The following is a 27815-nucleotide window of genomic DNA, read 5'->3' as shown; positions in this document are numbered from 1 at the left end:
TATTCATTTATATATAACTTTTTTCTTGAAAAAATACTTTAAATAAATAGTAATATTATTATTAGCTCTATGTTTTTATTTTTAGGGACTTTTAACTTATGCGCATCCTGTACAGGCGGAAACGGACGTTATTTTTAAATCTTTGAATGGACCAATCAGAGTGAAGGGGGCGTTAACCCCGCAACATTCAAGCGTTTGTGTGCGTTTGTTTTGGAGAGAGTTTTGCGGGGAGAACACTTTAGCATTTCATGCTCATAATTTGATAGTTATAATAAAACGGGATTAAAATACAGTATTTTTAAGTGCAGTGATGGGAAGTTTAGCGGAGGAAGACGCGCCCAAACTCTCACGAACAGGTACAGTAATCTTTGTGACTGATACTGAGCTTAAGCAGCAGTGTGGGGACATTAGCTAAGCTAAGCTAACTAACTAGCAGCTTATATTTTTAAACAATTACCATTATTATAGCCCTATAAGCACTGGTAAAAGCTACAGTCCAAACTAGTTTAAATACGAGGCTGAATCTTTAGAAGTGTATAAAAGCTGAATGTATTTTTCCTTGGTTTTATGAGTTAACGTTACTGTTGAGTAGCTTACATTAGCCACTTAACCAGTGTGGCACAGGAGAACTGGTTTACTTTCACAGACGTAAAACATTAAAACGTTTTTTTTTTTCATCACAATGTGGCTTCATTGTACTGTCTAATTCTTAAACCTATATAACGCTAACAAACGTTTCAGGAATTGCCACTGCACTTAAATGTGTAATACTCCAGTGTAGAGCTGTCACAATAAACATTTTACCGATTATTTGGCGATATTGGGACGTAACATTTATTTATTTTTGCTCACATATTTATTACCTGTTGTGTTTATTTGGGCAGGAAAAGCCATATGAACATGAATTAAATTATTAAAATATTTTTTTTTACATTTATTTAGTACTTAACTTTTCATATTCTACTTCCAACCTCTAAATTTTACTTATTGAAAATTCGTTTCTGAGTTAAAGTATGTAAGAAATGTGTAATTGCACTAATATATGCTGTTGTATTGTCATTAGGGGTGGGAGATATGACCCTTAAATATTAGCACTATATTTAATGATATTTTCATGATAATACTCTTGGCAATATGACAAAACACTGCATAAAAAAAATCAAGAATACACTACTGCAATAAAATGAAAATTAAATTTTATAAATGCATATAATATGATATGGCACACACCAATCTAAGATATTCAATAGTCATGTTTAGTCAATTGAAGTCAATAATCCAGAATGTCATAATACTAATAATACACTCCAAATATCGCCATACATCCAGGATTAAAGTTAAATAAATGATACTGAACATGTATAATGTGTCTCTAGCACATAAATAATGGGAAATGAGAACAATGTGACATTTTTATTTTGCCAAAAAAGTAGTACCCTGATGTGGGTAGGGATGTGATTGGGGTGGGTGATGTTGCACAATATTTTAGGGTATGATATAAATCACGATATTCAAAAATGTTGGCGATATTATTGCGTATATGATATGGCACACCCCTAATTGTCATTATATCAACTGCACAGTTCTTCAGTATTGTTCAATTCAATTATTTCCTGGACATCATATTGGCAAAAAAATAATTATCCTGTCTGGCCCACTCCAGCATATTTAAATGTAGTTCAAGTACACTTGAAAAGTACATAAAGTGGCATATTGATAAGTATGGGCTTACCAAATGATCTGTGTAAATATTAACATTTTAGCTTCACAGCAGATATACCAACAAAGCACAATGTGACCTGTTTGTCAATAAACAAGGAGAGTCACACATGCTGGTTGCATTTTGACCATGTCATCAACATCATTGCTTGATATAAATTATTATTTCTTAACACTTAAGAACACTTTTTTTTCTAAATTTTTGTTTATTTTAATTTTATCTATTTTGTATTTTTTACCTAAGTTGATTTGTGTGTTGAGAGAGTACTTCAAAAAAAAGTAAAGAACCATATATTTACTGTCTTCCATTAAAACTATGTGTAAAAACTGAAGTGCTACACCAACTGTATTATGAAACTGGTGGAAATTTGTGCTCTAAGCTAAATTTAGGTAAATTCGTGCAGTGCTTTGAAACACTTTCAAAAATAGTAGGAACAGTAGAAACACTAGTTTCCCCATTAAATCTCAAAGCCTACTGTAATTGTAAAAACTATGCAATATTAAATGGCCTTCTCCATAATATCCCCACTCCTTTTCATATAAGTCTGAATAATGTTATCTTGAATTTGCTTAATTTGCATAATCTCATCTCATCACCATTACACATCATGAATGACCTGATTGACAGGGTGAGACATAGGTTGTATTCAAATTATCTGTTCGCAGAGTTACGCAAGCAGAAACTCGCTGAGTATTTGGCAGCAAAAGGCAGATTAAAACCACCAAACCCAAAGTAAGTCCTTTGAAATGTTTTTGCATCATTTTTGATGTTGCAATTTAAAGCCAATAACTAGAAAGTGTCAAATTAAAGATTGATTGATTGTTCCTTGTTTTCTCCTTTAAGGCCTTATCTCAAGGATGGTGGTACAGATGTGAAGAAACCCTCAGGGGGTCTGCAGAGGCCCCAGTCTGTAAGTTTATAGATTTCATGCCCAAAAAACGTTTTTAATTTTTTTTTCTTTTGATTGCAGTTTTACACAACGGGTGGAGTACTGTAATTTTACTTAGGAATGGCATGAGAAATCATGCCTTAAATGACTCAGATGGGAGTTACTCAATTTATGCACTGCCACCACCTCAAAAAATCACTCCTTACCAACTTTGAGAACTAGCAGCTACATGTTTATGACACGTATGTTGCCTAAAGGTGCAGAAGTACCGTTTCGAGGAGTCCTTTAACTCAGCTGAGGTTTGCCATATACTTGAAAGAGCTGAGGCATGTCTGATGTCAAGTCAAAGTCAAGTCAAAGTGGTTTTTATTGTCATTTCAGCTATATACAGAGTACACAGTGAAACGAAACAACGTTCCTCCAAGGACCATGGTGCACATAAACACAGTGTAGACAGAACAATAGTGCAACAGTACAAAAGTGCAGACAGACAATACAACACCATACAGACAAAGAATAATAAATAACAAGACATTGTGCAAATTTTGCAGTGTGCAATAGAGTCCAGTGAGGTAGTAGGGTTTTTAGTGCTTTCCATTTTCTGGGGTAAGGGGGGTAAGAGTGTGTGTGCATGTACAGAAAAACCATCAGTTCAGTCTCTGCAGTTAAGGAGTCTGATGGTGTTGGAGCCAGTTTTAGTTTCCTTAGATTAAATTCTTATTTTGGTTAACTTACTTTGGTTTGCTGGCCTCAGGCCATGGACTTTTATTTTGACACAGTTTTTGGTCACCTGACCAGGTAAAGATGGCTGCCTCTCACTTAGTAGACAGTCTCAGTTAGACAAAGAAAAGGGTTGTAGTGATATAGTTTTTTACCGCTTTAACCACTTTAAGCTTGAATATTTGGAAGCCTTTGAACTTGGAAAAATAATTACTTAAGTTTATTCTTTAAACTTCTTTATGTTGAGTCTTTACATTTGGTTTACTTTGCATTAGTTGGATAACAAACAATTTAGATTGCTTCACTGTGTAGCACCTGTTTGGCTGCCTATACCCTCTCCCTTCTCCCTGCTGCTGCCTGCCTGCCACTTCCCCTCTCCCTTCTCCCTGCTGCTGCCTGCCTGCCTGCATGCCATTGCCCCTCTCCCTCTGCCTGCCTGCTACTTACCTGCTTGTGGCCTACTTACCTCCATCTTCAACATCTTCATTCATCTGGACCAAGGTATGAACAACAGCTGTACACAGTGTTTAAAGATAAGCGCGTGACAACCACTATACTACATTTACCTTTTTAAAGATTTGATTGACTCGAAACTGGAACTCACATTAGTAAAAAACTTTTCATGAAGTGCTTATACTTGAAGACTCAACTTGAAATGGGATTTGTTTGACAATGGAATGTGGATTTGTTTGGATTGTGTATGCTTTTGGATACTGGATATTGGAACACATTCTTTAGGTTATACAGAAATCCTTCGTTGTAGTCCCTTTATTTGGAATAAGCTCCCTTGGTGAAATTGTTTGAAAATGTCTCATTCCAAGACACCTGAAGATGAAGTTGAAGCTGACGTTGCTAATTCATTAACAGTGGATGCCAATACACAGATCATGGCTCAATCTGAGTCACTTCAAGTTGACTTAGAAGTTGCTGATTCTCCTACAGATATTGATAAGTTGCAATTCATGTCTGAAGAGCTGGTGAATCAGCGCATTTCAACCCGAAAGGGAAAACTGAGTTATTGTACACGGAAACAAAATGAGTTGAAGGCATTTATGGACAGTGGCAATGTTGCTGGTATGAACAAAGGCATTCAAGATCTTATGGATGCAATGAATGAATTTGACAAGGCTCATTTGTTGGTGCAAGACATGTTGACTGGTGAAGAAAGGCGAGATGAACATGTCAAATGGTATGAACCAAAAAATAATTCCTTCTTGTCTTTTCTTGAACATGCGCAGACATTCAAAGGCAGTCTGTCTCAGCCATTACCTGTTATTACCCCTATGGACAGTGTTTCCAATGCAACTAGAAGGTCAAGGAGTTCTCACAAATCAAATGCATCATCACTGTCATCAGCTCGCGCAAAGGCTGAGGCAGAAAAGGCAGCTCTTCTTGAACGTGCTGCCGGGCTTAAGAAGAAGCAGGCTCTTGAGCTACAAAGGATGCACCTGCAAAGTGAAATAGAGCAGAATGCACTGGACACTGACATTGCTGCAGCAGACGCAAAAATGAAAGTTCTGGAGAATTATGAGAAAAAAATGGAAACAAAAGCACGCTCTGTTTGTCGAACAGAACCCATGGATGCCATGAACTCTTATCTGGAGGCACATAGAAAAGGCATAAAGGAAACTTATTCGGATCCAGAGATTTCAGTTGAATATGCTCATATACAAGCAGTCCCCAAGACTCCTCTTCAAGTGCTTACAGCACAGAGACAAACCCAACTCTCCTATCAACTACCTTCTTATCCACCCCAGCCTACAGCTGCCACCTCCAATCCACCTGCTGTAGCGTCAGCTTCAGTCCCTGCTGCTGTCACCTCAAATGCAGCCGGTGCACCCGTGTTCATTTCTACAGCTGCCACCTTTACTCCAGTGGCTGCACCAGCCGCTTCCATTCCTACAGCTGCCACCTTTACTCCAGTGGCTGCACCAGCCGCTTCCATTCCTACAGCTGCCTCCTCCACTCCCAACATAGTAGCCACTACTTCTGCTCCCACTGTGGTAATAGCTGCAGCTGATCCTACCACACACTCTGTACAGCCACATATGACTAGTGGTTTAAGTGACCTTGCAAACCTCTTTTTTGAGCAACAGCGGCTATCCTTGCTTCCCACTAGGGACATACCTGTTTTTGATGGGGAACCTTTGAACTTTAGGCCTTTTATGCAGGCATTTGTGCATGGAATTGAAAATAAGGCCATAAGTAATCAAGATCGCTTATATTATTTGGAGCAATACACTTCTGGCCAATCAAAGGAGTTGGTGAGAAGCTGTTTGCATATGAGTGCTGAAGAAGGCTATGCAGAGGCTAAACGACTGCTAGAGCACCACTTTGGTGACAAAATAAAGCTCACTAATGCATACATAGAGAAAGCCTTAAGTTGGAGTAACATTAAAGCAGAAGATGGAAAGGCGTTGTCCAGTTATGCACTCTTCCTTCGAGCATGCTGCAACCTGACTCAAAGTCTGCAAGATATGGAAGAGCTTAGTTTGCCCTCCAACCTGAGGCTTCTTGTTTCAAAGCTTCCTCTGAAGTTGAGGGAAAGATGGCGGTCAAAGGCATTTGACATCCTGGAGCGGAGAGGAGCCAAGGCTACTTTCTCTGACCTGGTCTCCTTCATTGAAAGGCAAGCAAGGATCATGCAAGATCCCCTGTTTGGTGACATCCAACAGCCACTTCACACAAAGAGGCTCTTGCAGACCACAATCCCATCAACTTCCAAGCTGTCATTTAAAAGTAAAGGTAGTTTTGTAACTGCTGTGACGAATGCATCTGCCCCTTCCACTATTGAAGATCCCAAGCAACAATCTGTTAACAGCAAACCTCCTGTTAACCATGTTACAAACACTTGTGCAATTTGTGAAGGAACACACACCTTGACTTCATGTAAAGAGTTGCTGTCTAAGACACATGAAGAACGTGTTGAAATATTAAAGAAGAAAGGTGTCTGTTTTGGCTGCTTGGTAAGGGGCCACATGAGCAAAGATTGTAAACGGCGCCTTACTTGTACTGTTTGTTCTAAAAGGCATCCCGACATTCTTCATATTTCAAGTAAATATAAAGATGGAGTCACAAATCACAACGGGACCTCCAGTGGATCTGGAAAGTCAGTAAATAGTGGATTGGTCTCACTGGGAAAGGAAAACATTGGTTCTAGTGACGATTATTGCACATTGGCTATTGTGCCTGTTCAAGTGAAGCTGAGTAAGTCTAATCATGTTGTTCAGACCTATGCATTCCTTGATCCAGGAAGTTCTGCTACATTTTGCACAGAAAGCCTCCGAAGACGACTGAATGCAAAGGGAAGACATCATAGGATTCTTTTGCGAACCATGGGTCAGGAGAAACCCACTGACAGCATCGTCATTAGTGGTTTAGAAGTAAGCAGCTTAGAAGGAGGAAACTTCTATGGACTGCCTGACGTTTACACGCAGAAAGAAATACCAGTCAGCAAAAATCACATACCAAGGCAGAAAGATTTGGAGATATGGCCACACTTGAAGGATGTATTTCTGCCCAGCATTGATGCTGACATTGATCTTCTGCTTGGTACAAATGTGCCCAAACTCATGGAGCCATGGAGGGTGATAAATAGCCATGGCAATGGGCCTTTTGCAACTAAAACCCTGCTAGGCTGGGTTGTCAGTGGTCTCCTCCATAACGAGCACACACGTCTCAATAAGCAAGGCAAACCATATGTTTACAGCCACCGGATTTCAGTGGAAACCTTACATGATCTTCTGATTCAGCAATACAACTATGACTTTCCTGAGAGTGCGTATGAGAAGGAGGAAATGTCTCAAGATGAACTGAGATTTCTGGACATAATGAACTCCTCCATTAAAGTAAAAGATGGACATTATCAGTTGCCATTGCCATTTAAAGGAGATCCCAAAATGCCTAACAACCGTTTGATGGCAGAGCAAAGGGCAGAATCTTTGAAGCGGAAGTTTGGGAGGAACACAGTCTTCAAGGAGGAATACACGTTGCTCATGAATGGCATGTTGAAATGTGGACATGCTGAACTTGTGCCCAAAGAGGAAGTGGCATTACAGAGCACAAGACGTTGGTACATACCACATCATGGAGTACGCCACCCCAAAAAGGGAAGCTTACGAGTGGTTTTTGACTGCTCCGCATCTTACCAGGGAACATCTCTCAACAATGAACTTCTGAAGGGCCCAAATCTTACAAACTCCTTGATTGGTGTCCTGCTGCGTTTCTGTCATGGGAACGTGGCCATACTGGCGGATGTGGAGAAGATGTATTATCAGGTGAAGATACCACCAAAGCATGCTGACTTTTTGCGCTTCTTGTGGTGGAAAGATGGCAACACAACTCAGCCTCTCATGGAATATAGGATGACTGTTCACATCTTTGGAGCTACATCATCAGCTAGTTGTGCCAGTTATGCCTTGAGAAGGACTGCTGAGGACCACAAAGACAGCTTCTCAGCTGACACAGTGAACACGGTCCTCAACAACTTTTTCGTTGATGATTTGCTAAAGTCTGTAGATACAGAGGCCAATGCCATACAACTGTACAAGGAATTAAAGGCTCTGTGTGCAGCAGGAGGTTTCAATCTAACAAAGTGGTCCAGTAACAGCCGAGCTGTCCTGGCCCACATTCCAGAATGTGAAATGGCTAAGGAAGTAAAGGACTTGGACCTAGACCTGGAAGACCTGCCAATAGAAAGGGCCCTAGGCGTGCACTGGAGTGCAGAAAATGACGTCTTTAAGTTCCATGTAGCTCCCAAAGAACAACCATGCACCAGGCGAGGCATTCTGTCTACGGTCAGTTCAATGTATGACCCGCTAGGTTTTCTTGCCCCAGTAACCTTTCCAGCAAAACATCTGCTGCAGGAACTTTGCAGGCTGAACCTTAGCTGGGACGAAGACATACCCAACACCCTGATGCAATCCTGGAAACTTTGGCTGCAAAGCCTTGAGACTCTCACAGACTTCAACATCACCCGCAGTTTCAAACCAAAGACGTTTGGAAAGGTTGAACATGCACAGTTACACCACTTCTGCGATGCAAGTGAAGTCGGATATGGCATGGCGACCTACTTGAGGTTAGTCAACAGTCAGGAGCAGGTGCATGTGAAATTTGTGATGGGGAAATCAAGAGTGGCACCGTTGAAGTTGTTGACAATCCCACGTCTTGAGCTGACTGCTGCAGTACTAGCCGTTCGTATAGACCGGATGCTCATGGATGAGCTGAAACTAGACTTGGAACCATCTGTGTTTTGGACAGACAGTACGACTGTCTTGAAGTACATACGAAGTGACAGCAGACGATTTCACACATTTGTTGCCAATCGTGTAAACGCAATAAGGGGCATGTCACATGTGTCACAGTGGAAACATGTTTCTGGAAAACTGAATCCTGCAGACTATGCATCACGTGGATTGAACGCTGCAGAGTTCCTGAAAGGCAACAACTGGATTAACGGTCCCAAGTTCTTGAAAGACCTGCCCAAACACTGGCCCAACTCACCTGTCGACCTTGGGATTTCACCAGATGACTTAGAGTTGAGAAAAAAGGTATTTGAAGTCCATGCCACTGTTGCCAGTCATCATGATCCGATCAGCATGTTACTGAACAACTTCTCCAATTGGAATAAGCTTAGAAGAGCTGTTGCCTGGTTCTTAAAGCTGAAGCGTATACTTACCCAACGTGTTCTCAAAAGAAAAGGGGCCTTAAAGGGAGTTGAGGCTGGTCCCATGACACATTCTGTTCAAGATCTAGAAGAGGCAGAAGAATCTATTGTGAAGTTCTGCCAAAAGCAAGGATTTCCGCAGGAGATAGAATGCCTGCGCAATGGAAAGAACGTCAGCCGGAAAAGCTCCATCTTCAGACTAGACCCAGTCCTTGACCATGGCATTTTAAGGGTTGGTGGCCGCCTTAGCAGGATGGCTATGCCAGAAGAGCAGAAACATCCAGCTATCTTGCCTAAGAGGCATTACATTTCAGAGCTTCTGCTTCAACATATCCATAAGCAAGTTGGTCATTGTGGCAGAAATCATATTTTGGCAAACTTAAGGAAAAGGTATTGGATTCCTTGTGCAAATTCCTTTGCAAGGGAAATTGTAAACAATTGTGTCCCCTGCAGGCGGAACTATGCACGTGCAGGGGAGCAGAAAATGGCAGATCTGCCAATTGACCGTCTAACTCCTGACCTCCCTCCATTCTCACATGTTGGAGTGGATTACTTTGGACCAATAGAGGTGAGAAGAGGGCGTGGCATGGCGAAACGTTACGGTGTGATATTTACTTGCCTGACTACCAGAGCAGTCCATTTGGAAGTAGCACACTCAATGGATACAGACTCCTGCGTGAATGCGTTCAGACGCTTCATCTCCAGAAGAGGCCAAGTAAAGGAACTAAGGTCAGACAATGGAACTAATTTGATCTCTGCTGAAAAGGAGTTACGGGATGCACTGAAACGTTGGAATATGGATCAAATTGAGCGCAGCCTCATTCAGAAAGGTGTTAAATGGACGTTCAATCCTCCAGCCGGCGCCCACCATGGAGGCATCTGGGAGCGCATAATAAGAATGGTGAAAAGAATATTATCCTCCATCACAAACCAGCAGTCTTTGGATGATGAAGGTCTAGTCACAGTAATGTGCGAAGTTGAATCCATCCTAAACAGCCGGCCTTTGACAACCGTTTCCAATGACCCCAATGACTTGGAACCATTGACTCCTAATCACCTCTTACAGCTTAAAGTTCAGCCTGTTCTCCCACCAGGAACATTCAAACTGGAAGACCTGTATGCCAGAAGACGGTGGCGACAAATACAGTATATCGCAGATCTCTTCTGGACACGGTGGATACAGGAATATGTTCCACTCATGCAGGAACGATCTAAATGGTCCCGCATCAGGCCCAACTTCTGCGTGGGAGACATTGTGGTGATTGCTGATCCTACAGCACCGCGAGGCTCATGGGTGATGGGAAGAGTCATCGAAGCCATAGCTGATCCCAAGGGCCTTGTTCGTTCTGTGAGATTGCAAACTAGAACCAACCAGCTCCTAAGGCCCATCAGCAAGATCTACCTGTTGGTCAAGGCCAACAACTGACATTGAACAAGACTCATGACATGCGCACGAGCTTCCTTTTGCACTGCATTCATAGACTGATATTTGCACACATTTATAGTATAATTGGATTTAGAACACTTAGAATTAGAATTTAGAAATTGAATTCATTGTTTATTGGTAACTGGCCCCATTGTAAATTTGTTTTGTTATAGCACACCTGGTAGCTATAAGGGGCCGGATATGTTGGAGCCAGTTTTAGTTTCCTTAGATTAAATTCTTATTTTGGTTAACTTACTTTGGTTTGCTGGCCTCAGGCCATGGACTTTTATTTTGACACAGTTTTTGGTCACCTGACCAGGTAAAGATGGCTGCCTCTCACTTAGTAGACAGTCTCAGTTAGACAAAGAAAAGGGTTGTAGTGATATAGTTTTTTACCGCTTTAACCACTTTAAGCTTGAATATTTGGAAGCCTTTGAACTTGGAAAAATAATTACTTAAGTTTATTCTTTAAACTTCTTTATGTTGAGTCTTTACATTTGGTTTACTTTGCATTAGTTGGATAACAAACAATTTAGATTGCTTCACTGTGTAGCACCTGTTTGGCTGCCTATACCCTCTCCCTTCTCCCTGCTGCTGCCTGCCTGCCACTTCCCCTCTCCCTTCTCCCTGCTGCTGCCTGCCTGCCTGCCTGCATGCCATTGCCCCTCTCCCTCTGCCTGCCTGCTACTTACCTGCTTGTGGCCTACTTACCTCCATCTTCAACATCTTCATTCATCTGGACCAAGGTATGAACAACAGCTGTACACAGTGTTTAAAGATAAGCGCGTGACAACCACTATACTACATTTACCTTTTTAAAGATTTGATTGACTCGAAACTGGAACTCACAGATGGCTTGGGGGTAGAAGCTGTTGCAGAATCTGGTCGTGCTGGACCGGATGCTGCGGTACCTTCTTCCCGAAGGCAGGAGGGAGAACAGTTTGTGTGAGGGATGGGTGGGGTCATTCACAATGCTGGTTGCTTTGCGGATGCTGCGGGTGGTGTAAATGTCCGTGATGGAGGGGAGAGAGATGCAGATGATCCTCTCAGCTGTCCTCACAATACGCTGGAGGGTCTTGCGGTCAGAGACGGTGCAGGTCCCAAACCAGGCAGTGATGCAGCTGCTCAGGATGCTCTCAATGGTCCCTCTATAGAAGAGTGTGAGGATGGGTGGAGGGAGACGGGCCTTTCTCCGCTTCCGGAGGAAGTAGAGATGCTGCTGGGCTTTCTTGGCTGTAGAGCTGGTGTTCAGGGTCCAGGTGAGGTTATCTGCTAAGTGGACACCAAGGAACTTGGTGCTCTTAACAATCTCCACAGAGGACCCGTCGATGTTGAGTGGAGAGTGGGTGTGTTGTGCTCTCCTGAAGTCAACAACCATTTCCTTTGTCTTGTCCACATTCAGGTGAAGGTTGTTGACTGTACACCAGTCTGTCAGCCGCTGCACCTCCTCTCTGTATGCTGACTCGTCGCCTTTGGTGATGAGACCCAGCACGGTTGTATCATCGGCGAACTTGATAAAGCTGTTAGAACTGTGTTTTGCAGCACAGTCATGAGTCAGCAGGGTGAACAGCAGAGGACTCAGGACACTGCCCTGGGGGGCCCCCGTGTTCAGTGTGATGGTGCTGGAGGTGCTGCCCCCGAGCCGGACTGACTGGGGTCTCCCCGTCAGAAAGTCCAGGATCCAGTTGCAGAGGGGGGTGTTGAGGCCGAGCGAGCTTAGCTTCCTGATGAGGTTCTGTGGGATGATGCTGTTGAATGCTGAACTGAAGTCTATAAACAGCATTCTGACGTAAGTGTCCTTCTTCTCCAGGTGGGTGAGGGAGAGATGAAGGGTGGTGATGGCATCGTCCGTGGAGCGATTGGGACGATACGCAAACTGCAGGGGGTCCAGTGAAGAGGGCAGTTGTCTTGATGTTCCTCATGACTAGCCTCTTGAAGCACTTCATGATGACGGTAGTCATTGAGGCAGGACACTGTGGACTTCTTCGGCATGGGGACGATGGTGGTGGACTTGAGGCACGTTGGGACAGTGGCACTGCACAGGGAGATGTTGAAGATGTCCGTGAGGACATCTGTCAGCTGGTCTGCGCACTCCCTGAGCACTCTGCCAGGGATGTTGTCTGGTCCTGCAGCTTTCCGTGGGTTGACTCTGTGCAGAGTGTTCCTCACGTCCACTGCAGTCAGGCACAACACCTGCTCGTCCGGCTTGGGCATGGTCTTTCTCGCCAACGTGTTGTTTTGTGCCTCAAACCGTGCATAAAAGTTATTCAGGGCATCAGGGAGGGAGGCATCACGTTCACAGGACGGTGGCATTGTCCTGTAGTTGGTGATTGCCTGGATGCCCTGCCACATGCACCGCGCGTCACCCGTGTCCTTGAAGTGGCTGTGGATTCTCTGGGCGTGTGCGTGCTTTGCCACTCTGATAGCTCGTGACAGGTCGGCTCTCGCTTTCCTCAGGGCCACCTTGTCACCCACTCTGAAGGCGGAGTCGCGGGTCCTCAGCAGCACACGTACCTCAGCAGTCATCCAAGGCTTCTGGTTTGGGCGTGTGGTGATGGTCTTGGAGACAGTGACATCATCAATACACTTGCTGATGTAGCCAGTGACTGATGCTGCATACTCCTCCAAATCAACAGAATCGCCTTCTGTAGCAGCCTCCCTAAACATGTCCCATGCAGTGCACTCAAAACAGACCTGAAGGGCAGAGATAGAGCCTGCCGGCCAGGTTTTCACCTGCTTCTGAACTGGTCTGGAGCATCTGATGAGTGGTGTGTATGTTGGTGTCAGCCAAACACACATGTGATCCGAGAAAGCGAGGTGGGGGCGGGGCTCCGCCCGGTACGCACTGGGGATGTTTGTGTAAACAAGATCCAACGCGCTCGCTCCTCTCGTTGCAAAGTTCACATGTTGGTGGAATTTAGGGAGCACTGACTTGAGATTTGCGTGGTTGAAATCTCCGGCGATAATAAACAGTCCGTCTGGGTGTTTGTTTTGCAGATCGCTGATAGTCCGATAGAGTTCACAGCGAGCCTCTTTAGCATTAGCACCAATGCTAGCGCTGGGTGGAATGTAGACAGCAGCTATTAGCACGGCGGAGAACTCCCGTACTAAATAAAAAGGTCTGCACTTGACTATCAGGAACTCCACCAGCGGAGAGCAGTGTTTGGCGACAGTCACAGCGTTGTTACACCATTCCGTGTTGATGTAAACACACACGCCTCCACCGCGGGTCTTCCCGGATTGAGCCGCGCTTCTATCGGCTCTGAACGCGGTTAGCCCGGCTAGCTGAATGGCGCTGTCCGGAATGTTGTCCTTCAGCCACGATTCCACAAAAACCAAAACACAGCAGTCTCTGAACTCACGCTGGGTAGTTCGCTGGAGTCGGATGTAGTCCAGTTTATTGTCACGGGAACAGACGTTTGCAAGAAAGAGCGATGGTATAGCCGGCCGGCTAGGACTAGCCTTTAGCCTCGCGCGGGTCCCGGCTCTCTTTCCGCGCTTCCGCTTACGCTCGCACCGCTTGCGATGGCACTTCCGCTGGGCTCCGGCGTCAGGAAACACCGCGGGCTGGCGGCCTGGGTCTCTTAGCAGGCTAAGCTCAAGTAGCGTCTGCAGAACCTCGTCCGGTAGCGTGTTTTCTGGCTGGTTTCTCCACTGTAGCAGGGTCTGGCGGTGGTAGAACATGTGCCGGGTGTTCCGATGCACATATTTGCAGGAAATAAACGGAAAAAAACGACAAATAGTAACACAAAAGCACCATTTAACGGACCCGGAGCGGCCGCTGCGTGTTAACGCGCCGCTATCTTGGGTGAGACGTGTTTGATGAAACACTTTTGTGAGCTTTTCTGTAGAAAAATGCACAAAACTTATTTTCCACGGAAAATTAAGGAATATTTACTCAATTTGAAGATGATTGAAATGACCTCATATCTTTATGGCTTGTTTTATGGACAGTAAAAGGTGTCAGTGTCTGTAAAAAAAAAAAAAAAAAAAAAGATTATGGCAATCTTAAGCCCTATCTGGACGGGATTAGTTTCTTCGGGGGTCCTGGGGTAATTTTCTTTTCTAGTGGGGTCCTCTGTGTTTTTATTCTCGTCCGGATTGACCATGTACGTGTTTTTCCTCAGACGTTCTCTAAGAAAATTACAGGGTGAATTATCTTCTGTTTTTCTCTGAACTCTTCTCGTGGTCCTCCGGTAATTTTAGTCCCATCCGGATGCACATCTCTTGAGTTTCGTCACCTCACTTTTAATAAAACAGCTATTTGTCCACTGCCACGCACCCTAATTACACTTTGGGTGCTCGTTTCCATGGAGATCCACATAAACACAACAGCGAGTGGAAATGAAGGAGCTACTGAACGAGATGTCATGTGACCGAGAAAGGCTAAAAAAAAAAAAAAAAACTCACTGGTCCTCCTGTTTTTTCAATTTCAGTCCGGATGCAAGAGTTTTATCACTGAGTAGAAGTGTAAAATATTTTTCACAGACGTCCCCCTGAGAAACTAATCCTGTCCAGATAGGCCTAAGAAACCCAAAGTTTATAAAGCAAAAGCTGGTGAATGTCACTTCACTAGATCATAACTCATTTGCATAACATTGAGAAAATCCCAATTCAATATGTTGGTTTGTTGTCGGATTGTTGATTACCAATGTTATTTGTTCACAAATCGCAGCTACAGACCATTTAATACCACAGGAAATTGCTGGTTGCATGTCGTTCTGTCCAAATAGGGCTTTTCATAGGCATGCTCTCCAGCTAACATCGTGTGACCTTTCTCTTCTTTTTTTTCAGTCCATCAAAGAAAAGGAGAACAGTATTCCAAGTGCTAAAGATGTAAGAAAAGCTGTGAAGCTGGGCAGTGCACTGTCAGAGAAGAATGCAAACACTACCACTTTCAAAAGGGAGTTGAGAACCCTACCCAGAGCCCCTTCTACCAGCCTTCAGCGCCTAGTTATCAAACCCACTTTGTCTCAAACAGCCCCACAACACTGCAGAACAAACTCGAAATTCACAACCACTGGTAGAAATGTCTCTATTAAAGAGCAGAAGACAAAAACAGCTCTTCAAACAGATGCTGGGCCATCAAAACTATATAAATCTCTCAAGACAGATCAACAGTCCATGTCTGGACAAGCAAAGACGTCCTTCAGGGTATCTTCTTTTAGATCGCAATCCATCAGCGTCAAAACGGGCATACCAAAAAGAACGGTAGTCACAGGAAAGGAATCTATATCTAATCAAATTACAAGCGCATCAGAGAGGAAGTTTTCAGCAACAAGACAACTACGAAATAAGGCGTCAGTCAAGCCTGAGGTACAGGTTGTGACTCATTGTACACAGACTGGACCTGCAGGCAAAGCACGCAGTGATACCACTCAGATCACGAAACCTCTGCACAGGAATTCACAGCCAGAAAAGGCCAGAACGGAATTGACTCAAAGAAAGGAATCACATTCTCAATCCAACAAGCCTGGAAATAATAAACCTGGTCTCCCAAACACACAAAGAAAAGCTCCTACTGCAGCTGAAATAAAGCCAGCTCTACAGTCAGCTGTTCCAAAAACTGCAAATCCTTCCATCAGAAAAAGTACAACAGCAACAATCAATAAAACTGTTAAATTACCCCCTTCTAAAACCACTGTTCCAGCAGCCCCATTGCCTAAAAGTCTTCCACAGCGCTCCAGGAGCTTCAGCCAGACCAGAGCGACAATTCCGCCCAAGACCCCTAAATCCGAGTTCAATCCTAGCACTCAGGGTGTTAGGACTGTCCCTCTGGATGGAAAGAAGAAGATAAATGCTGCTCAGGAGGAGAGAATGTGAGTGTTTTATTGTTAATCGTCTACAAATCTTCTTAGTTGTCTTCATATCTTGTCTACAAATTGTTAGAATGTTAAAATATTTTTTAATATGCCCGTATGTATAAGTCCGTTTACCATTCTAACCATCCTAAACTAAGAAATTTCGGTTCGCCAGCATCACGGACGCTATTAAGGAGTTCCAGTGACTGACCTCTGGGCTTATCACTGGAAATATGTTAAAGCTTGCTGTGAAAATAGCTTGTTATTTGATTGCTCCCATAGACTGTGTATAGCTGGACAGAGCATGGTCTCTCAAAAGGGAAGCCACCACAGGTCGGGCGCCCCTGCTGTACGGTTGCAGAAAGCTGTGTAACCCCACCCTTTTATATCCCCACAGAATTTGTTTTTTAAAACGTTATTCAGCTCTATTCAAAAAGATGTGGTTATTGTAAAAGGGCTGGGTTACAACTAGCCGGGGTGGGACCAATGACTGTATGGGTGGGACCATAGACTGTGTGAGCTCTGTGGAGGCAGCCCTCAGGGGTGAGTTTATTTAAATGAGTAGGCGGTCTCTCCACAGTCTTTCTCCCTCCTCTGGTCTCTACTGCACAGACTCTGGTTTCAGGATCGCCAACATGGCGGAAGATTTTGGCTTCATTTTCATTGAATGAATGGGAACGGCAACACGGCCTCCATCTTTTTTTACAGTCTCTGATTGCACCCACCCTAGGTTTGCTTTTTTAGTTTCTATAAACTTTATTTTTAGGCTTTAATGCTGTAGCCACACCCTTGTTTGGCCATGATCGACCAGTTCCTAAAATGTATGGGACTTTTTAGACTGTTTTTTGTCGTGTGTAATGTTAGTGTTGGGAGGTGAGGAATTTATTTGTCTAATCGATTTACTGCATTCACTGCGTTTTCACCAGTATATGTGTGTGTAATATATGTATATATATATAAAATATGGAGTTGTTTTATATTTGTTGCAGTTTTAGCAGCCAAACTACACTGAGTCTGATATTGAACACTTTATGTACAACTGAAATCTGATGCAAATCTCAATCAGGAATTATCAGTTAGAACTTCTCTAAATTTGTGTGCTTTTCTACATCAAGACAGGGAAATGAATGACCGCGAGAAGTCAGCATTTCAGTTGTGGAATAGTGAGGTATTAGACCCCATGATTGTTTTAAAAACAGGATGCAAACCAAAAAAGTGGGTGTGGCTGAATAAAGTGCCTTTTTAAGGATGAGCTTGAATACATTTATGTTGATGAACCCAGCTGTCAGCCACTGGAACTGATGGCTCCTGTGAGGCTGGAGATGAAACTGGTGATGATACAGGTCACATTACGGAACTGCTTATTGGGATTTTGAAATGGTGCCTCATATCCTTCAAAAAACGTATAAATGAATAATGACATTCATATTTTTGCTTTTTACACAGCCGTAAACTCCAGGAGTGGCGTGAATCCAGAGGTATAACGTATAAACGTCCTCCGATGCCTGTTAAGCCAGTGAGGAGGAAGACTACAGCTACAGTCTCTTCCATTTACTGGCCTACTATTGAGAAAGAGGATGAGGTCCATCGCTTCGTCTGTACTGTAGACCAGTCACTTAACGACTGTATAAAGCTTGTTGAGCAGGTAATATTACACACCTCCCAAGATTTCTTAAAATAATTCTCTTTAAAAGTAACTGTTTGTATTTAGGATCACTGATTTAAATACTTCATAGCACATTTTTGAGCTGTTTGTGTTGTAATTGTCTCTTTATCAAAACCAAACAAAATGAAACAATTTATATTTATTGAGCATCAAACATATTTTATAATTTCAGCGAAAAAAACAAATCTCAGCACATTGCTTCTACAACATACAACATTATGGCCCACTGCTTCAAAATTATTGCTTCCACTGTTTTATTTTTTTTATGGGGAAAAAAAAAAAAACCTTGGATAGAGGCTCTTGTATGAAGCGTGGGACACAGACTTAGCAGACGGTCTCCTTAGCTTTAATTGCTAATAGTCAGGCTAAAATCAAGATTCTTGAGTAACAGTGCTATGGTATTTTATATCTGCCGAAATTAATAAAAGCCAGTGAAAATATTTGTTTCATCCCCCAGCCAAATGTGTAATTTTGTTCGGTCTTAACTGTAAAATTTAATTTTGGCAAAGTGACTAATATATTTTTTTTAGACAGCTCAGGCAGATATTATATGAACTGTGTAACTAACTTTAAAACAAAGTATATGTTAATTGAGATGTATTTAATTTTATATTAAGCAAAATAATCTGCCAGTGAGGTAAGCTTGTCTTAGTAAGATTTCTTAAAAAAGTAACACTAAGTTTCAAAATGAATGAAGATAGACTTAAATCATGCAATAATTACTGAAAAAATGCTTACATTTTGACACAAATGTTGACTTTGTGCATATTAAGGTCATTATTCCTAAAAGAAAAAATGCAGCTCTGGAAAAAATAAGAGACCACTTACAAATTGAGTTTCTTTGATTTTACCAAATTAAAAAACTTGTTCACAAGCCATTAAACCAAGCTGAACTGCTTGTGTGTAAGACTGGTGGAGGTGAACATGCCAAGATGCATGAAAACTGTGATTAAAAACCAGGGTTATTCCACCAATTTTTTTTTTCCTTCTTAAAAAAAAGCTTAGTAAAGCAAAAAGTATCAGAAAAAATCACATTTATTATCTTTAACTTAACTACATTTCACTTGCTACACATTACACAGACTGCACACACAACTTTATTCTTCTTCTGTGATTCAAATAATTAGAAATAATTTCATAATACTACTCAGGGACTGTAGATCTGATCTGACTGTAGTCCATAGAAAAAAATAAGAGGTGTTATTTCCCGTTTGATAGAGCCCCTGGTGATTTAGTGAGGTTTTTCACATTACTTCATAAGTTAAAATTACAGTATTTTTTTGCTCACCTCTTTGCTGTATGCTCAAAGCTTTTATTGCTAACAGCTGCTGTAAAAACAACTCTCTGTCAAAAAAGGAGTGAATGAATTGATTTTCTGCAGACGTTTAAGCAGGATGTATGTCTTTGGGGTAAATGTAGTCACCCACTAAAAGAGTTGTGCAATATGAAATGATATTTAATGGCATAAACATGATTTATCACAGTGTTTTAACACACTTTAAATGCATCAGAATTAGTAGATTCTTAAAAACTGCTATTCAAATACTTTTATTCAGTTTTTGCTGCACATCATCTAATTAAACAGGGATTTTGATATGAATAATATGCGTATTAATGTTTGATAGTCAATACAATAAGAAAATCAATCACATATTGCCACCTCTAGATTAGGTTTGTTGCTTAAATTTGAGTAAATTTTGCAATATAGTTTCAAATGACCACACACAATGGCACAGTTTTGTAAGTTCTGAAATTTCATGTGCCGAGTCCGGACTTTGGAACATGTTCCAAAAGGAAATATGTCATCAGTTAGTCAAGCTAGTTACCATATCTGACTCAAACATAACCAGAGCTGCTGTTAAATTTGTTAAATCTGCTGTTAATGATCAAGCCTCATGGAGAGTCAGACTCATCGCCCTCCCAATCCATCACTCCAGGACACCGCTCTATCAGCACAACAATAGAAACAGTACAACAAGTATTAGTGGCATTAAAAAATATATTTTAATGAATGAAAATTAAATTCTGTTGACTAGTCATTCTTGGGGTCTTTGTGAGAAGGTGTGTTAATAGGTTCAGCTAAATTGAGGAGTTTGAAAAATTGGGTTTAAAAAAAAAAGTATAAATTCTTCACGTTTTTCTGAATATATCTGATGTATTAAACAAACAAGTCCTGAGTAGTAGAAAAAATGAAGAAATATTAACACACTAATAATAAGAGTTTATGTTTGACTTTTTCATGTAATTTTCTATTCTTCTCTCTTTTTATATGATTCTGAACAGGGTTGTCCTTTCGAGCAGATCAGAGATGTGCTATCTCGAGTGCCAATGGCACAGAAATTCGCCAAGTACTGGATCTGCAAAGTCAGGCTGATGGAGAGAGAAGGAAACCTCAACGTTCTACCAACATTTGAGGAAGCCGTTCGTGTGGTTAGAGAGGTACGCTGTCTGTAAAACAAAGTCTCTCGTTTTATTTCCATTCATTCAATGTCTGTTAGCATTGTGGCTAATCTCCCCCAAACTGTACAATCATGAGTGATGGACTTGTGAGAGGGGAATCCGGTTAGTTTTCTGATATTCACTATACTGGGCTGAGTGATGGACTCTCCAGAGGTGTAGCCGGTTACTGGTCTGATACTCAATGTATAGAGATCAGTGGCAGACTCTCTAGAAGGTCCTTATTTAGTGATATTAAAAGTTTTTTTACCATGCTTCTTCCACAAGGCGCAAGTTTGATACAAACATGAGTTTGAGTTTTCAATTAAATCAGATTTCACCCCTGGCTTTACGGTGGGTTTCTGCAGCCATGAGTGTGTTGAAGGAAGATCTGCAAGGTCTTGTAACACATAGATATAGATATTTAATAAAGGGAAGATGTCTACAAATATTTGGAGCATTGTTGCATAAGGATTTGGTTGCATTCAACACTGACTTCATGGTATTGGATGATCCCACAGCACAGCTACAAACTAAGATAAAAGCGGTTGAGATCATTTGACCTTATAGAGCACTGGGCTGAAAGGATCAGAACACAGTATTTCAGTCTATTGTGGAAAGTTAGAAAGCTTGTTCCAGTTCCTGGCAGTTCTAGGCTTGAAGCCAAAATAGAGTGAGTGGAAAAGTGTGAGAAAGCAGCACCTCTGCAGCTTTTGGAATCAAATCAAGGTCTTTCCATGAAAAAATAAACACAAAAGCAGTCCTTAACATTTCCCCAACCACCGAATTCATTGGTACATGAGCATTTGTGGGATCTGCTGGGACATCTGTCCAACCGTATCTCCTCTTGTTTCTCCAACAGGGTATTAGAACTGTAAAGTTTTCTCCAATTAACACATCCTTTCAGTCTAATATTATAATCACTAACCTATATAATCATTACTGTCATATCTACAGGACTCTGGTACAGTATAAAAAAAAAAAGTATATTTAAAAAAAGTTCTACATTTGTAGATTAATACAAAAATCATCCAAAGTATACATTTGTTAAACCAGAATATGTTTTATATTTTAGATTCTTCTATAAAGTAGCTACTTTTGCTCAGATGCCAGTTTTGCACATCTTGGCTGGATTTTTTTCAATCAGTTTTATGAGGTAGAGTCACCTGGAATTCAGGTTTTCAGTTAACAGCTGTGCTGAACTCATCAAGGGGTAATAGTTGAATTTCTTGCCTCTTATTGTGTTTGAGAGCATCAGTTGTAAAGTAGTGAAGAGGTAGACTTACAGGTATACAGTGAATAGCCCTATTTGAGTAATGTTCTAATCCAGATTATTAAAAGCAAAACCTATTCAACTAAATAAAAAATAAAAATACTTTAAGAAATGAAAATCAGTCAGTCTGAAACATTTTAAGAATTTTAAAAGTATCCTCAAGTGCAGTCGCCTTTAAAGACCATCAAAAACGTTATGATGAAACTGGCTCTCATCAGGACCACCTGAGGAAAGGAAGAGCAAGATTTTCCTCCGTGGTATAGGATATGTTTATCAGAGTTACCAGCCTCAGAAACCACAAGTTAACAGCTCCCCAGATAAGAGCACCTAAATGCTTCACAGAGTATTTTGGTTTGTTTAACACTTTTAAGTTACATTTTTTAAGTTTGTGTCCTTTATAGTCTGTAGGACTCTTGTATTCATTTGAACTGAATTAGACTGAGAATCGAGTGTTATCCCATTTCTGTTTTTCTGATATAAATCCAGAGCACAAACACTTTTGGACGTGAATGTTTTCATTACAAAAAAATTAAACATTCTGAAGCTTATGAAGATAAATCACGGCTATGGCCTGATGATAAATGGACACAATCCATTGATCATCTGTCCTTTTTTTATTCTTGTAATATTATTGGCTGCATTACATGGATCAGTGATAAAAGAGTAGTTTAGCTGGAGAAAATGAACTGGGTGTTGGTTCCCTAAGGACAACAGAATAAAGAGTATAGACCTCACATGAGTTTTATATATGCATATATATGTATGTATACGTATATAGTAGGGGTGGGCAATATTATATCGTATACAATATATTGTGACACAGAAATATTGTGATATTAAAAATCCATATCGTGATAATAGAGATGTTCTGTCTTAAAAGTAGTCTATTATTTACTGTGAAGCTTTAGGTGTATTTATTGTATAATTGTTTTAGTTTGCAGTTTATATGCATGCACTAAATATTCTGCAATATTATTTGCTGCATTATATTATTTTATGCTATATTATTTATTTTGCCACATTATGATTATTCTGTTATACTATTATACTATATTCCTGAAATTAATTAATTATTTTTCTGTTTTCCTATATCGCCAAGTATATCGTTATCGCAAAAATACCTTGAAATATTGTGATATTATTTTAGAGCCATATCGCCCACCCCTAATATATATAAATCCTTTTTCTAGTGCAGCGTAGCATTTTGATATATCTATAACTGTTTATTATAGGTGTGACGAGACACAAATATCACGAGACGAGACACGATACTGGGTTCACGAGAACGAGACGAGACGAGATTTAAAAATACAATTTTAAAGAAAACGTCAAAAATGAAAAATGGCTTGAAAACTAGAGTTTTATTTGACAAAATCATATAACGCAAACGTGGAATGGTTTCTCTCACGTAATGATTTTAGAAGAAATAGAAATAAGAATAAAAAAATAAAAAAAACTTTTCTAGGTCTTATATAGAGCAAACAATAAGTGCAAACCACATCCAGTCATATTAAGACTATGGTTTGTGTTTTTTTTCTCCTAAATCTCTTGTAATTTAACTATATTAAGACAATGGTACAGTGCAAACAGAGACAGAACATTTTTTTAATACAGTACAGAGCTAAGGGATCAGTACAGCTGTCTATGAAACAGTCACGTGTAGGATTTACTTACAGTATTTATATATGGTTTGTGTCTTGTTGGTCACTCTGTTACCGTTTATTGTTTCCACTGGAGCCAAAATGCAGCCAGACTTACTTAAACTTAAAAGTAGCAGAAGCATCTTCTATACAAATACCTGAATTTTCCTCTTCTGCTGAGAGCTGCTCTCACTGCTCAGCCAACACTCGCTTCTATCGCTACTGTGTTGCCAGATCCTTCTTAAAAAGTCCACACAACTGTTTTTTATTACAGCGAGATTTAAGCTTGATGGGAAATATCGTGCCACGAGATCTTGTCACACTCATACTGTTTATCGCTGCTCAGCTGGAAAACAGACCACCTACAACTAAGTGTTCTTGTGAAGATGATGTTTATATAGGCATTTTTCAGTGCTGAATGGATTTGTTTAAACTTCTTCTATGTTGTTTTAGTAAGTGTTCCATTTAACTCCTAATTATTGTTTTTTTTTTTTTTTTTTTTTTTGGAAACAGCTTTGTGCGTCACTCTGCTCTTATAATTGTTTCATCATGAAAGTGATGTGGAGTTGAACCAAAGCAAGTTTCTGTTCATTTATCTCAAAGCATCATAAATAATATTAATATTGTTTTCTTTTCAGCCTGTGGACGAACTGCGTGCTGTGATATTTGAAATCCTGAAAAAGAAAGAAGCAAAAGGTAAACTAAAGATTAAGATCTATTTATCTTTATATTTGTATTTTTTTGTCTATATGTGCAGTATTTAGCTTGGTTAGGTGATAGAGTTGCTGCAAAAGATGTTAGAAATTGTAAGTAGTTTTTAGTTTAATGTACCTTAAAATGCTATTTTTTTAGTTTGTGTTTAACTAGAGCTGGCTGATATTGTACAAAAAATAGTATTATACCACACTTAGTTCCGACACTACAATCTGATTGGCTGGGAGGCGTTTTATGAGTGCCGTTATCAGCCAGTAATGCACTGTAACCGAAGCTCTCCATGCATTACTCCGCCACATACAGGTAACCTAGCAACAAAGCAGCGCTTACAAGCCAAACAGAGCAGCAATGGGACTATTTTAACTTGTGGAGTTTATAACCAAACAGATCAAATTTTCTCAATCTCATTAACTCAAAATCTTTCACTAAACAGCAATAATGGAACTGTGGAATAATCGCAATAATACACTCGAGCTTTGTGCTATAACGTGTAATATTGGCACTGCCTATGACCGGAACACAGCACTGACAATATTACATGTTGCAGCACGAACTTTGAGTGTATTATTGCTTAAATAATCCAATTTTTTTTTTCAAATATATGAGCGTTTTTTGTTTACAATTTTTACTTCTAACATTTTTTTTTTTTTTTGTTAACAGACAGCACCATTTAAAGTAATGCGTAAACTATCAATTTCCTTACATTTAAATTAAATTTTTTATTTATTTTATTTTATTTTATTTTTTTATTTTTTTTGAACGAATAGTAAGCAGACCCCTTCAACCTTAAATGCAGCTTTTATATTAAACCTGGTCTAAACACAACATAACCTGCTTATATTTCAGTATTATAGTTAAGAAAAATATGTAAAAAATATATATATGTAATGGTGTTTATCTCAATTATTCCACTTATTAAAACAAATCATATTAAAACAGTAATTTGATTAATCAAAATCAAAAATCAAAATAATTTCATTAACCTCACAGCCCCAATTTTAATGTTAACCAACATTAATCTTACTTGCATTAATTGCATTACTGTGAAGCTAAATACACAACATAACGGATGTCTCTCCATTGTTTTATTTTTAGGTTCTGCTGTTTCACCTTGTATGGAGGAAAGAGAGGAAGTGGACAGTGAGGAAGAGGGGAAGCCGCAGTATGATATGCAAACTCCAAAACCAGTGGGAGCTCTGATAAGAGGGGAGAAGGGAAACTCATCTGTAATTAAATACAAGATCACGACCACTCCAGGGTACGTTATTCTCTCTTAATTGTTTTGCTCACTTAACAGACTTTTTTAAGAATAAGAGTGTGTTGAATGTTTTGCTGCTGGTTAACTAGTTAGCTTTAGGGCTTTATCATATCTCTTCAGAATGTGATGGGAGCTAAAATTAGCGTTTATTAGCTTTTATTTTCGTTCCACCTTAAATGCTGCAGCCTCTTCCTTCTGTTGCACTATTTAGCGTGGAACAGCAAAGTTAGCTAGCTAGTAAAACTCCAAGCGTTTTTTTTTGTATGCTTGTTATAAAGAAAAGTGACCATAAAATGTTGAAACTACACATTAAACTGGTAATCAGAATTTCTAACAAGTATAAAAAAAAACTTTGCGGGTTTCTTTTGTCTCTTGTGCCCCACTACATCTTACCAGTGATTCTCATAGTCTTCTGTTTGGAGTGTTAGTCTGACAAATCTCAGTTTAAGGGACCATGTAGCCCCAACACTTCCCCTAACCTGCCCCTCCAACAAGAATCAGAACAGCTTACTTACCCCTTGGCATGGATGCGCAAAAAACAGAGTGGTAGGGCTAAGTGGTAAAATGGGATTAAGCCTTAAAAGTACTTAAAATACTTAACGAAGTGCCACGGTCCAATGGTCACAGTTCGGCCTATAGGAGACTCTCTCTCTCTGTATCTCTCACACCCTCTCTCTTTCTCTCAATCTCTTAATATGTTTAACTGTTCACAAGTCTTAAAATCTTGATAATTAATGCCTTAAATTGTCTTAAGTTCACTGTAAATTTGCTGTAGGTATTACATTTTTAGATGGTGAATTTAATGGCAGTGGGAAAGCACATACGAACATTATCAGCGAGTAACTGGGGAGAGAACTAAGGTTAGCGTAGAGCTAGCTAACATTAGCGGCAAGCTAGCTAACATTAGCAGAGAACTAGCTAACGTTACTGAGGAGAGAGCTAAGGTTAGCAGAGAGCTAGCTAACATTAGCAGTGAGCTAGCTAACATGTTCTGCATCACAATAGAACAAAATTGTTAAAGAAAATTCATAACGAATTGGAAATTCTGCATTTTAATTTTCAATACAATAAATTATTTTCTACTTTTCTAAGTTATGACTACATTTTTAGGCCTTAAATTATAATTATCGGAGTCTTAAAAGACATTCATTTTACTTTAAAAATGGAGCAAGAACCCTAAACAATAATGTTGTTGTTTTTCTTCTTAATAAAGCGCCACAATCAGGCTCATTGTTTTTTTGTTTCAACAAGATCCAAAAGATGGAGCCTCTCATAATGATTTGGTACGAAGGTTTATACCTAACAATTACACATTCTCACAAAAAACTCAAGTACTGTCACTTTAACGTTTTATCTAGAGTCATAATTTACTCATGGTCCTGCACCTGATGTTTGTGTGCTTGTTCTGCTGTTTGCTGTACTCTGAGTAACAGTAGTGTAATAGCTGTTGGATGAAATATGTGTTGTTAAGAATTAACACAATTTTGGGATATGAACCACACCTCAATTTCCCGAGCTCCTCCCCCTGGTCCTATATATATACCTTCCAGCTGCTCACCTACGTGACTTTTGACCTCGCACCCGCCTCCACCCCATCACCACCCTCGTCTTAATCACTCATCTTCATTACTCACCTAGCTGCGGGGGGGACCTGGCTTGAGAACCGTCTCAAGCTGTTCTGAACTGTACCCCAAGCAACATCATCACAGTTTCCCTCCCCGCATTGCGTAGGCGGGGTTCATTATAGCAAAATATACAGTATATTGATCTTCTGCTTGTGGTTTTTCGTCAGTGGGAAAAGGAGTCAGCAGAGAGAGAGATCGGGGCGGGTCAACGGACACGAGCTTCGCTTCTTCACTCCAGTGCGTCGCTCGCTGCGAATCGAGAGATCGGCTCCTCGTTACCCGGCAGCCCTGCAGGAGCACGACCCCTGCGTGACCTCTCTCCCAGACCTCCTGACGGAAGATGACGGGGAGGTAAATGAGTTACGTGCAGCTGAAAGTGAAGACTCACCGCTCTATGTCTACCGTGAGAATGAAGCCCTGAAAGATCATGTGGCGATTGAACTGGTCTATGAGTGAGCAGAGAAATGACTGATTATTGCGTATCGGGTGACATCTTTCAAAACCGCGTTATTTCCGGGAACAGAAATTCGGCCTTTAGTGATTTTTATCTGCAGTTAGTAGTGATTCACATTGTGCCCCAGATGATTAACTTTCACCCACAGAGGAGAGTGGGAGCGAGTGAGGTGTTGAAGTGTTGTTTCATTTATCCTTAAGCTTATCCAGATTTTTAAATATTTAAACCTTGTGTGTAGGTTGTGCAAGTGATTCTCCAGGAAATGACAGAAATGGGCTTTAGACATAATTTATTTCTGTTAATCATTTAGGGGAGACACATTAAACATGAAACTGTTAACAGATGTGGGTTAAAACTCCCGTCCTGTAGATAGATTGAATCAGAAAACAGGTTGTTAATATTGAATGTACATACTATCCTACATACTAGATTAACTCTAGTAAATAAAGGAAGGAAACAAAGAAGGAAGGTGCACATTTTGAATGGAAATAAATAATTTTTATATGGTTATAAAAATGCAGTGTTGAC

General features: G+C 40.5%; 1 protein-coding gene across 1 annotated transcript; it reads left to right on the top strand.

Moving 5' to 3' along the window:
- The first annotated feature begins 153 nt into the window (after nt 1–153).
- ckap2l (cytoskeleton associated protein 2-like) lies at nt 154–27803 on the top strand. The gene is made up of 9 exons (XM_049470512.1): nt 154–356; nt 2386–2452; nt 2564–2630; nt 15215–16239; nt 17668–17866; nt 20171–20326; nt 23875–23932; nt 25046–25208; nt 27001–27803. The coding sequence occupies exons 1-9, from the start codon at nt 311–313 to the stop codon at nt 27287–27289; spliced, it is 2070 nt and encodes a 689-aa protein (XP_049326469.1). The 5' UTR covers nt 154–310; the 3' UTR covers nt 27290–27803.
- Nucleotides 27804–27815: the final 12 nt, after the last annotated feature.

The sequence above is a fragment of the Astyanax mexicanus genome, chromosome 22 (genome assembly GCF_023375975.1).
Source record: "Astyanax mexicanus isolate ESR-SI-001 chromosome 22, AstMex3_surface, whole genome shotgun sequence".
In the NCBI taxonomy this organism is placed as follows: Eukaryota; Metazoa; Chordata; class Actinopteri; order Characiformes; family Acestrorhamphidae; genus Astyanax; species Astyanax mexicanus.
Note: the sequence above shows the minus strand (reverse complement) of the source record. Positions and strands in the feature narration are given on the sequence as shown.